Source organism: Centrocercus urophasianus, unplaced genomic scaffold (assembly GCF_019232065.1).
Source record: "Centrocercus urophasianus isolate 14NV4802_14NV808 unplaced genomic scaffold, USGS_Curo_1.0 seq_21, whole genome shotgun sequence".
NCBI lineage: Eukaryota > Metazoa > Chordata > Aves > Galliformes > Phasianidae > Centrocercus > Centrocercus urophasianus.
The window spans coordinates 20,489,467-20,502,070 of record NW_024884767.1 but is presented as its reverse complement, the minus strand read 5'-3'; the positions used below and the strand labels follow the sequence as shown (position 1 = coordinate 20,502,070).

At 39.0% G+C, this 12,604-nt stretch overlaps 1 protein-coding gene across 2 annotated transcripts in view; it reads right to left on the bottom strand.

Moving 5' to 3' along the window:
- The window catches only part of LOC122162631 (complexin-1-like), a 93,065-nt gene that overhangs the window by 27,653 nt on the left and 52,808 nt on the right, over window positions 1–12,604 (bottom strand). The window contains exon 3 of one of the 2 annotated variants that reach the window (XM_042823100.1): window positions 5,181–5,356. In XM_042823100.1, coding sequence (XP_042679034.1) covers window positions 5,181–5,356 — 176 coding nt within the window. Of the gene's footprint in view, window positions 1–5,107; window positions 5,357–12,604 lie in introns of those variants that run through there. The other variant, XM_042823099.1, reaches the window with a different exon arrangement.

Here is a 12,604-nt window from a genome sequence, read left to right as displayed (position 1 = left end):
GTTAAAAAGTTTGCACAGCTGAGCTTGCAGAATATTTTTGAAGGTTTGAAACTGTTGGAAAACAGAGTCAGGTCACATTCTGGTTTACTTCTGCCCTATGACCAGTCACAGATGCAAATATACAAATGAAATATAAAGTAAATAATTATGTTACATAGTTACATTGCATGTTGATTATTTGAAACAAGAATCTAAGGCTAGAGCTGAAAGTTCTGCTTGTGTTTTTCTCTGAACGATTTATCACTAAAAGTGAGTTTCGAAAGCAGTAAAAAAATAAAAAGGAAGAAGAAAGCAGTATTATAGGAATACTTTCCTTCTGGAGAGTACAAAAGCCTTAACTTCTCCAACTGTCAGTAATCCAAATATTCTAACATCACTTAACTTCAATCATGGAGATATTGAAACTACGGAAGTCCAAATATCTTCAAAGAACAGGAAATTTTTCATGTTTTTCATAGGACATGGACATTTCCAAACACTGCAGAGAATCTTATTGCCTACAGATGAAAATTTCTAATCAACTGAGAGCATTTAACTGCCCAAATGGAAGCTAAGAAATAATGGCTCTAATCAAGAGACAAATGGACTCACACTTAACCAGAACAAGGACTGCACATTTTCCTATTGTCTGATATGCTGCCTACAGGAGCAAACACCAGCATTCTCAACACCATTTTCTCATTGCCAGCCAACAATGAGACAAGCAAGTGCTGCATATCAGGGCCAGCTGATGCAAAGAGATGTCAACATTCTTTTGCCACCAGGGCTTTAAATACATAATGATTTTTTTTTTTTTTTTTTTTTTTTTAAACTCAGAATATAGAAAGCAAACAAACATTTTTTCCCTTTCCAAATAAATCTCAGAAGAATTAGGGAGATATATCTACCTCGAGTAAAGGTCTTGTGGATATCTTAATCAACTATGCTAAAGAAAGCACAGCAACGATAACAACATGCTGCCTAGTAAATGAAGCTGGGATGGCAGAGATGAAGTACTGTACATCTGCTTATTAAACAAGCAGTTCAGCTCATTGCATGCAATGAGGGAAGTGTGGTTTCTAGTATCACAAACAGAACACGACTGTGCCACTAAGCAGCGTGTCACAATCTTTAAACAGCATCCAGCAAAGTAAGTTACATTCATAGAGGCAACTATGAATGTTTTTGAATTTTCTCTTTGCCACATTTATGTTTCTCATGCACATTGCAAGCTGAGCTTTCAGGGCAGAAATTCTTTACAATATACTAAACTTCACTTTTGTTCTCTACAGCACATAAGGCTAGTCAAAAACAAGCTACGTCAGAGACACTACCCCATTTTACACTGAGAACTGAGTGTACAATAACTACTACAAACCTGAACTCTGTCTTGAAGCCAAGCCATTTGAACAGAGAACCACGCTTAAATACTTTCTCATTGAAACCCATCTCTGTAAGGACAGTCCCAAGCTTTTGCTAACTTTCAGCGTGCACTCAGCAATATCCGTTTTCCAAAGCATGAGTAAGATTTGCAGGAAGCCTTACTACAGGCATTATCTCACTAGCAGCTGAGATGGGTGGAGTGTTAATCACAAAGCACGTCCTAGAGCTCTCTCAGGCCTGAGTTCCACCACAATGGAGGAAACAGTTGTGTAATTAAGTAATTAGGCATTTTAACAGTGAGAAAAGTAAATAGATTTCACAGCCTGTGTATGCAGGTTTGTAACACAAGGTTATGGAGTAGGATATTCAACTCAAGAGCACTGGAAACAAGATGGCTGTTCTTGCATGGCATGCTGATAGTTCCAGTGGTAGGCTCTTATCAAGCTAAAAGAGATATTAGCTATTCACTGCCCCACCATCTGAGCATCAGGAACTGACTCATCTGGCTCAGGGGCATTAAAGGCCCCTCAGCAGTTTTGTCTGTGGCAGTCGAGTGTGACACCTTTCCCCAGAGACAGCTGTGGAAGAATCCAGAAGATGTATGAAGCAGCAGCATTCAGATCAAGCCTGGGTCAGATCTGGATCAGGCCAGAAAGCAAGCTCCATACATAGGATTTGGGGTAGGAGGAAGTTCTTCACACACTATCAATCCATTTTTGTATCAGAGTCTGAACTTTAATATTAGGAACGAGCTGGCTTTAATGTCAGGTAGTAACTGGTGCCAAAAAAATTCAAAATGTCATCTCCAAATGTCATTCTTGAAAATTATTTCTAGACAAAAATGTTTTGTATTTTTTAATGAAAAAATATTTGGTTGCAGCATAATCTATTCTTTCATTACCCTAAAGATTCCTTGCGCCTGGCTGCCATGTTGGCTGAGTTCATATGTAACTTCAGTTTAACAGAGTGGATTAAAAACCAGAAGTTAGCTGGAGCATATGTACTGCATCATTCCTTTCAAGCTCCACCATGGCTCCCATGTTTTCCTGATGCCATAGAAGAGAGATGTTATTCATGACAGTTCTTGAAGTACCAAGGTAAAAAGTCCAAAACAACATGAAAAATCAGTCGCTTCAGTTGACCTTGCGTAGAGCAATACTAGCTGATTCATGAAGCTGTTATGCTCTGAGCTGTGCCTGGGCTACACTAACGGTGTGTCAGTGGCTGTGAGTCTGTGATCCAGGTGCTGTACTTTCAAACTCGTCTTCTGAATAAATAATCTATTTTTACTCACACTCTCAATTTACTTGCTCATTTCTTACTCCTTCGCATAAAAAGGAAAAAAATCATCTGAGAGATGTCTAACATTTAAAACTTCTCGAATATAGTTCATACTTGCTAACAACAGATTCTATTATCTAACACAGAAATTGTGTTTTGGCTTTCTACTCTTTTACATTTTTGTTTCCAGGAAATGAAAATGACTTCTGTTTAAAGAGTCAAAGGTCATTCCTAAATGAACAAGGAAGGAAATAAACCAATTGCTTTTTTCTAGTCTTTTGAAACTATTTTCACAATTCTAGTCACTAAGTTACAATACTTGATCAAATTGATCTCTGCCAGGATAAAGCAATCTCCCTCTTTCACATCTGTCAAGCTGAAAAAAGGAAAAAAAAAAAAAGAAATCCCAAACTGGTCCTTCCTATAGCCTTATCTGTCTTCTCTGATTCTGCAGAAAACAGCTTCCTCTTTCAACCGCCATGCTATCTGAGATTATCCCCACAAGAGTAAACCAGTAAATGGGCTCCTGCATTTCACAAGACCCTGTTGCTAATATCAAATATAACCCACCACATTACTGTAAGAGCTGCAGTACAGAGCTTTGATTGAGATCAAACAACATTCCTCCAATTTACCCTCTATGCACAGCCAACAATTCGCCACTCAAAGCAACACTGATCAGGTATCAACGTATTTCCAAGAGACTTCCACACCCAGTACTCAGCTTGACTCAGCAAAGCTGTCAATGTCCATGGGAAACTGCTATCAGCTAGATGTTTCAGCCAAGCTTAAACTGTCTGCACCTATTCTATGATGGTAAGGTCTCCTATGATTTGTAACAGTGAACACTTCAGGTGACATCTATCTTTGTTTATCTAATATCAAGACAAATGCAGTCCCCATCTATCTTGTCACTTCAGTGGCAAAGAAGAACAGATAGTGACTGTTGGAAAAAAGGCATTAAGCCAGGTACCTGCAACTAGAAATTCATCACAGTTCTTAATGACAAAATCAGACCCATGTCAATGTTTAGAAACACACAAAACACAGTAAGTACACAGTGCACACGTTAACATATTTATATTAAAATGTTACAATACAGGGATACATACTCACTAAACATGCCCCCCAAAATAACAGATTTTGACAAAGTTAAATTTCTGAATCTGTCTGTCTTATAACTAATACCTTCTCTTTAAGGATCATATGAATACCCTTGTCTGGCAGAAGCAGAGTCAGAGCCAGATGATTAAGTTCTATGCCTTCTTAGAAGCTTAAGCCCCAAATTCTTTATTTGCAGAACAGTTCTTGATACCTCTTTCCAAGATGCTCTATGACTTAAGAGCAGCACATCCTTATTCACATTTCTGTCCTGAATCATAATGGTAGCATCAGAAGGTCAGCCTCATGTTGTCATCTTTTTGTTTATGCACAGGCACTCTCAGCAATGTGTTGAGACCTGAAGCTTTCTCCCAGGTACTCCTAGGTTTTCCTACTGCACTGTAGGCACAGCGCATGGTATATCTCTTATACTGAGCAGGACTTCCTCATTTAATGTACAGTTTTCTGTCTAAAATTGTTATTGAACACGCCATGAGAGCTGAGCTACCATACCCCTTCCTCGCACTCAGCCTCTACTCCTTTCCAAACATTTTTTTCTTTGGCAAATGATGTAAACCATGGCACAAGTCTTCACTATTAGGAACTTCTCCATTAACATTAGCCATGCTGTTTCCAAGAGCTCCAGGACCTCTTCCTATAAAATTCAGTTTTTCAAAAGAGGCTGTTTTGGTCTTGAGGATGAGGAAGCAAAAGTGCCTTCTTTGTACACACAGAAATCCCCAAAACCCAGTGCATTGTAAAAATGGTTTCAGCAATCTTAGATTAAGCTAATTTCTCTAATAAAGATTTGTTTCACACATTTCTTTTCAGTCTCATTCTGAATCTTCACAATTATTTGTTTTCTTTTCACACTAAATGGTGACATTCCAAGAATCAGCAATTAAATTCAGTAGAAGAGATTGGTTCCCAATGGTTAAATTCCTCAGGTAACTGAACCTCTCTTTCTAGTTGAGTTTCCTGTGAATAGTGGCAGCCAAATATAAAAAGTTGAGTAGATTGGTGCCATTTTAACCATCAACACAAATAAAGCCTCCAAAGTAATATAGACTTTATCTCTCAGAAGCACAGTGAATGATGACACTCCCCATAAACAGCAAATGTAAGCTTGGAGAGCACATAAAGAAGCCTGTAGCATTTGGAATAATGTGGGCATTTAACAGAAGATGAGAAAAACAGTTTTCACCTCACTCCTTCACTCTCTATTTCAATGTTCCAGTACTTCTCATTATGAAAGGTGTGTTTAATCAGGTACAGAGATCCAGGAACAGTGCACAAAATAGAAAGCTCATTGTGCCAGAGTAATCACCTGGCTTTAACCTGGGTGTTCAGGGGACTGGTTACAAATCAGCTGAAAACAGCAGCTCTCCGTTGGGCACTGTAAGTCACTCAGTGCGTTCTGAAAGCCAGATCCCTACCTTGTCTCGAATCCCCTGTCTCATAACTTCTCTTTCAGCCTCCATCTTGGCATACTTGGCTTTCCTCTCCTCCTCTTCTTGTCTGAGGGCTTCCTGTCGCTCCTCTTCTTTCTTGGCAGCATCAGGGTCTTTCTCCTCATCCCCACCCAGCATCTTTCCCATGTCCTTGGTAGCCCCTAGAGAAAGCACAAGAGGAAGACAACCTTGTAAAAATGTAGGAAAACCAACATGATGCCATGTCTCCGCATTTCTCCCACTCGAGAGGGCTTAGACTGGATAGAGACTCGTGAAATCCTTTCAAACAATACTTTATTGGCATTCTTAGAGGTTAAATGTGGGGAAGACATTTTCACAGGCTCTACAAGTTACTCTTGTAAGAGTGGAGATAGTGGAATATTGGTTATTGCAGGTAGACACATCTGCAGTATGTCAGGGTAACAATTCCTGATGATCAATGTCTCTAACAATCACCAAAGAATTTGTGAAGATGTGAGCTTTTGCATGGCTTTTCTCTCTTTTTATTCCACTTGCATTTCTTTTCCCAAAGCACTTCTTTTCCCAGAGCTCTAAATTGAAAGCAACCCAGAACTGAAAGTGGCTCTCCAGTGCCTCCAAAATGTGAAAGAGAAAGGGTGCCTTTACATACTCAATAGAGGAGCATGGGAAAGCTGATCATTTTATGCCTAACAACATCTAGCATCTATAAATGGCTTTTAGACATGTGGGAAATAATAAATATGACTGCCTCCATTCAGCTAAGCTAATCACAAGTCTCTAGATACTTCCACACTGTTAGGAAACCTGTGGAGTAAAAGAAGACACTCAGAGATCCACCCCACAACAAATCAGCTGAAATATTTGTGCTCCCTTGCTACCATCAGCCTGTGTCTACTATCATTTTGCCTCCTCGGCATTTTGGGAACAAATTCACTCAGCCTCATCAATATTTTCTTACCTTGGATGCAAGAAAGGCTAACTGAAATTATAAGCAAGACATGCTAGAATTCGATAGAAAGGAGAAAAGCAGTGCAGTCTAGCTGTGTCATACATTCCTACAGCAGATAAATCACTAAGGAGGTTTTTCTGTGTATAAATAACTGATGACCATTAATTTCTGGATTCCTCTCAACAAAATATTATTTATAAATAAATAAATTTCTGCTGATTGTTAAACTCCTTTGGGTTCAGTATTCTATCAAGCTTATCTCTTTTACTTTCTTTCCCCTTAGAGCAACCCAGACAGTATAATATGCTAGTTACTTAAGAACCAGATTTCAACAGCAGAAAGAGATGGTTTTTTTTGCCCTCTAAGCACTCTTCCAGGTTATCATTAAGTTATAATGTCACCTCTGTTCATCATCCAAAGAATGAAATTGCAGACTTTTTTTTTTTTCTCTCTCACACAAGACCAAGATTTTGAATAAGTTAAGCATTAGATTTTACAGCTATTCAACACATAAAACACCTACTGGAGCAAGAATAAACTCCAAGATCTTCACAGACTCTCTCAATTCACCACATATTTCAAAGGCACATTCTAAATGGGTACAATGCTGCTTTGTGGTACCATTGTTAATGAACTGGAAGAAAACGTATTATGAGAAACAAGACGTTACAGTATATTTTAATTCCAATCTCCTGCATAACTTTTGCTGTAGAAAATCTTTTCTAAATTCCTTTGTCTTCCTAAACACTGGGCTTTACTATTAGCATCCCCTAGATAGCAGCTTCTGCTGACCAGTGGGGTTCCAGAGAATTTATGTGCATACAGCTAGAACAGTACAATTACAGGAGCAAGATGCAAGAGGGAGCAGAACTTCTGTCCTCGTGTCTTCTGAAGCTTCTGACATAACGCAGAAGGAAACGCTGAATCTGTTCATATGATAAGCTAGCATCTTTTTTGTCTTCTTTCCCATCCCAATCATAACATCTAATTTGACATAAAGGTAAGACAGAGAATGCCAAAGTGATCACTAATCAGTGAGGAGCTTGAAATCAGCATATTTCCAGTACCCCTAGGTAAGCCCACAGGATGAACCCAGAAGTGGCTAAAGCTCCAGAACGTGTTTTTGATCCTTACTTCCTAAGAGATGTAAAACAAGGGCAAACTGTCATTTTTCTGGCTGTAGTGAACAATGCATCCAGCAAAGCACATCAACAACGTTCTGGGCTGCATTAGAAAGAGCACTGCCAGCTGACTACAGGAGCTTATTCTTCCCTCTACTGAGCCTTCCCAATTACTCAGCCCTCTACACCTTATCTGGAGTGCTGTGCCAAGCTTTGAGCTCTCTCCAATACAAAACAGATGCAGAGCTACTGGAGTGATCCAGCTAAGGGTCAATTGGACGATTAAGGGGCTGAAGTATCTCTTATATGAAGAGAGATTGAAAGAGCTGGAACTGTTCAGCGCAGAGCAAAGAAGGGTCAGGGGCCCAGGGAGTGTCTCAGTAGCATGCATAAACAGTTAGTGAAAGGGAATGAAGAAGGAGCCAGGCCACTCCATGGCGCCCAGGACAAGAGGAAAAGGGCACAAACTGAAACACAGCAAATCCCATTTAATCATAAGAAAAGTAGTTTTTTTTTTAAAAGGATGCACAGAGAGGAAGCAGAGTCTCCCTCTGCAGAGATGTTCAGAATTTTACAGGACTGTTCTATGCCACTTCATGAGAAGGGGATTAGATTAAACAACCTCAGTGGGTCCCCACAGACATCAGTGCTGTGGTTCTGTCAGATCTCACAAGTACAAATGTTAAATGAAAGTGCATTTTGCAAGGGCAAGGTTGCAGAGCACATATCCAAACAGATCCTACATCTGAATTGATGGAAAGTAAATTCTTAGACATCCTGACCTCAGGCATAGGAGCACCATCTCCTAAGATCCTTCAGTAGTTTTAGTGAGGTACTAAAATCTCAAGGACACCAATCAAGTTTTTACATAGGAAAATGAAACACAAAATCAACCAGTGGAACCAGTGCTCAATTTGTTACTGGTTCAAAAAGAAAAAGAATTATTGAAAAAAATTCTCCAAAATACTGTTATGTAAAGCTCTTTTCTGCAAAAGCTGTACAAAAGAGCATTTCTAAGGACAACTTGCAGAGAAAGATTAATAGGAGCACCCTGGGCATTCTTAATCAAGCAAAGAATGATGGAAATTTCCACTTGCTTCAGGTAAGGTAATTAAGTTAAATCAGCAGAACAACTTTAACACGAAACTCATTCCATAATGCAGATAAATAGCACCTCATGCCTGTCTTCAAATATGTGTGCTTAGATCTCAGAGGATGTTACGGAAATTCCCCTTCTAAATCACAGGTGTCAGAGGCAGCAGTGTGAGGGTTATTTGAAACATTAATGTCCTGAGGAAATTCTGCAGGTAAAAAGTTTCGTATATAGGCCAGAAAAATGGCTTTAAAAATACATTTCTCTCTTAAACATTCAATAACTACTATCAAAATAGCCTCCCTTTTAGAACTTATACTTTGAAAAGAGTAAAAGATGGCAACTCATTTTGCCCTGCCTTACATGACAGGAAGCCCAGGAGATGGATGTTTTGGTACTACTATTTGTGGCTAAGCCACATTTAGACTGAACAGATAGGGAAACTGATGTTTCAGGGTTTTTAAAACAGCAGCATGACTTTCATGCTATTATCTAAACACCTGCAGCTAATCACACTGGAAAAGGAATGGGCCACTCGTTTTGCAGCATCACTTCAGAACCAGAACTAACATCATATTATTGATACTGCTGGGGAGAAACTTTTTATTATCTTGGCCACAGTGCACATATTAGTTCATGGCTGGTTTACTAGTTGACCTCTACCATTTTACTTACTGTTACGGTGCTAAAAAAAAAGGCGAATTTGCTGTTAATAAAAAAACCTTGTAGCAAATACTGTGGAATTCTTTCATCTGCCTAGAAATCAAGACACTTAATCACTACTTTGGCAGGAAAGTTTGGACTAAGATTTATCTGGAGTCTTCAATAAACAAAGTACTTTCGCATGCAAATATTTATTGCAATGTGAATCATATCCAAAGGAATCAGTTCTTATCCAAATGTTCCTGGCCAAACCTCTTTCATGTTACAAAGGTACCTGCAGATTACTCCTTCTGGCTAATGTGATACAAGCTTGGTCTTCCATTGCAGCCAAAGTACACATCAGTATGTGAGACTCTTTCAGACAAAATACAAGCTGTGCTTCCGCTTTCCCACTCCCTCATCTAAATATCAAACTGCATCTCCAACCTGTTTACTTTTCTCTAGCAAATTAATTGTATGTTAAGTGTAAAATGAGCTAGATATATTGAAAGAGCATGTATCATAACCAGGGCAAAATCCCAACAGGGATGGCTAAATTCAGATTTGGGCTCACAGAAATTTCAGTATTTGATGGCTATCTGGCTTCCCATTACACCGAGTGGAAGCCCACTATGACCTTCAATTCATAGTGATTCAGTTCTATGTCTACAGTTTTATCAGTGACATTTCCTACAGTGCCTGAATCACAACCAACAGAGTCCAAGGTCACATTAGGCTCCAGGCAAGGCACACACCCATCTTTGGTGAGCTTACATACCTATCTCAGACATCTATACCTCACATAGACTCCTTGCCTTGTCTTACACTGCAAGCTCCCTGTTAGCTATTCTGATCTAGTAAAGTCATCTGATCAGCAAGTTAATGTCCAAATTTATCTTGATTTGAGACAGAGTATAAGACCCAAACTAATTTACAGGTGCAGAAGGCAAAAAGTAGACTGTGTGAATTGCTTTTCAAGATCTCTACCCAGGCAGATCTGTGCTCTTTTCTGGGTTTTCCTCTAAGACTTATAATTTGTATCTTACGAGCTTTTCAGACATAACTAGCTTTTCAGACATGCTACATCTCCCCTTTTTCATCTCTTCATCATTAAAGCAGCAATGATAGTAGATGCCAACATTGCTCAAGGACTCTGTGTTTTCCTGAAATACATGATGTAAAAAAGCTGACAATTTCTTCTTTCTTTGAGTCCACCCCAACGAGGAGATGCCTATTCCAATGTAGAGTCTGTTATAACTCAACATACAGTTATCAAAGTTGTCATGAGCAACAGAGATTACAAACTACATAATCTAAAATCACCGTATTAAGCCCAACAGAAACCCTGGCCTTTCTATCCAATTGATGGAAATGAGAAAGGCAGAGATGGGTCTGGTCCACAATAATCCAGGTTGCTTCACTTGTTTCAGAAGCAAAGATCTTATCTTTACATCATATCATTACAATAAGAGGGTAGCCACTATGATCCTGTACAAAAAGTAGACCTACCTCTCCTCCTGATCCACTTGAAAGTAGTACAAAAGAAAACAGTGCTATTTTAGGAATATTTTTGGTGCAAAACAGTACATTTCTCACTTTAGAAAGCTGTTTTCTTGCAGATGTTTGCATGTCTCATCAAAGACAAGGACAAAGATTCCTCTAATATCTGCCTTACACTCCTTCAGGCCCGAGACAAAGGTGCAGGGTCTCCTCTTTCTGCAGTTTTATTAGACATGAGATACCAATTCCCAGTCAAAAGGTAAATACCACATTAATCCTTTAGCTGAAAAGAGACTGATTTCTTCCTACTAAAATCTGAGCAAAAATGTAACAGCCTTCCAGGAAAGTATCATATGCTTTACCAAAATAGTACCTGTGTGAACAAAATACCGTGTTTGTACATTAGTACTGAATAGCTCCAAAAGGAGCCATCACAATTTATCAACTAACTAACACACCTATGAAACACATTAGAGATCTCACTTCTGTAAACAAGCCACTAATGCTAAGTTCACTTAAGAAGTACTTGAGAAATCATAACAACTTTGGAAAGGCCAATTTCTGCTCCTTCTGGTGCAGTGGGGATCTCTGATAGGGATAATTATCACTGCACTAAGTGAAAAAATTCTTGATGCAATTCAACTCTCAAATCTCAAAGCAGACATGGAGCTCTGTTCACTTCATATCTACTCAGTTGAAAAATCTTAAATAAATGAGAAGGAACATATTGATTTGCATTTTTGCTCACTGGGCCAAGCTACGGCCTGAGGTATATTTTTGGGTCAGTGACATGCCTAACAGTTTCAGTGGTTAGTTTTACGAAACATCACAGAAAAATACAGTTGGAAGGATCCCAGTGAGGTCAGTCTGAACATATCAAGCAGTGAGCTATGGTAGTCCAAAAGTTATCCAGCAGTAGAATACAAACGGCCATGCAGGGAGTCAAAAATGGACACTCAGAGCTTCAGCTTACTTCGTTTACAACACATAGATTCGTTTTTTTACTTTGTTCTTCTCTCCCTGCTTACCTTAGTGGATAGATTACCTTTCAACTAAATGAGAATGCAAGAGACCAGTCTCATTCTACACTTTGCCCCAAGGATCTGACCTTGTCATTCTTGCCAGTCTTCTGTATGATCTGCTATCAAAACATTATAGAGGTGAAGGCAAAACAGTGAACAAAGCTGTAGTCAACAACTGGGTAGCTCTGCAATACAATTTGGTTTGCTTTCAGTCAGAATCACACAAAACCATAGAATCATAGAGGTCAGAACGGATCTCTGGAGATCACCAAATCCAATCCCTGCTAAAGCAGGTTCCCAACAGTAGATCACACAGGAGAGTCCAGATGGGTCTTGAATATCTCCAGAGAGGGAGATTCTCCACTGTTCCAGTGCTCTGTCGCTTTCAGAGTAATGTTCGTACTTCGATATAAAGAAAAAGTCTTTTATGGTGAAGGTGGTGAAGCACTCGCACAGGTTGCCCAGAAATACGGATGCCCCATCCCTGGAGACCTTCAAAGCCGGGCTGTATGGGGTTCTGATCAAGATGATTGAGTTGTAGACCCTGAATATTGCAGGGGAACTTAACTAGATGACCTTTAAAGGTTTCTTCCAACCCTAAGGATTCTATGATTCTATGATTTATTTCTTTGCAGGAGTGCTAAATTCTTTTAATTTTGCACTAACAAGAATTTAATGAGTTGTCTTTAAGTAAATCTAAGCAATGTATATGGAGAGACCAGGTGACATTGGTCACTAAGACCCACAGTGAAACTATAGGAGTCATTCTTTGTTTTATTTTTCTATGGCCAATCATAGCTCCTATTTCATGACAAAGTTACAAACAACCATTAGGCTAATAAGTATTATTTAGAATGACCTGATAGGGTTGTTTCCATACTGGAGCAAGTACTGCATCTTACAATCGAATTGTGAAAGCACTGTTGATGGCCTGTCAGTGGTAACTCATTTGTATGCATTAGACTCAGTGTTCTCTTTACCTGTTTTTGAAAATTAAGCACACTTCCTAGTTGTATCATATTACGTTCCTTGACTGAGTTTCATTTTCTTTCTTTCTTTCTTTCTTTCTTTGCTTCTTTCTTTCTTTCTTTCTTTCTTTA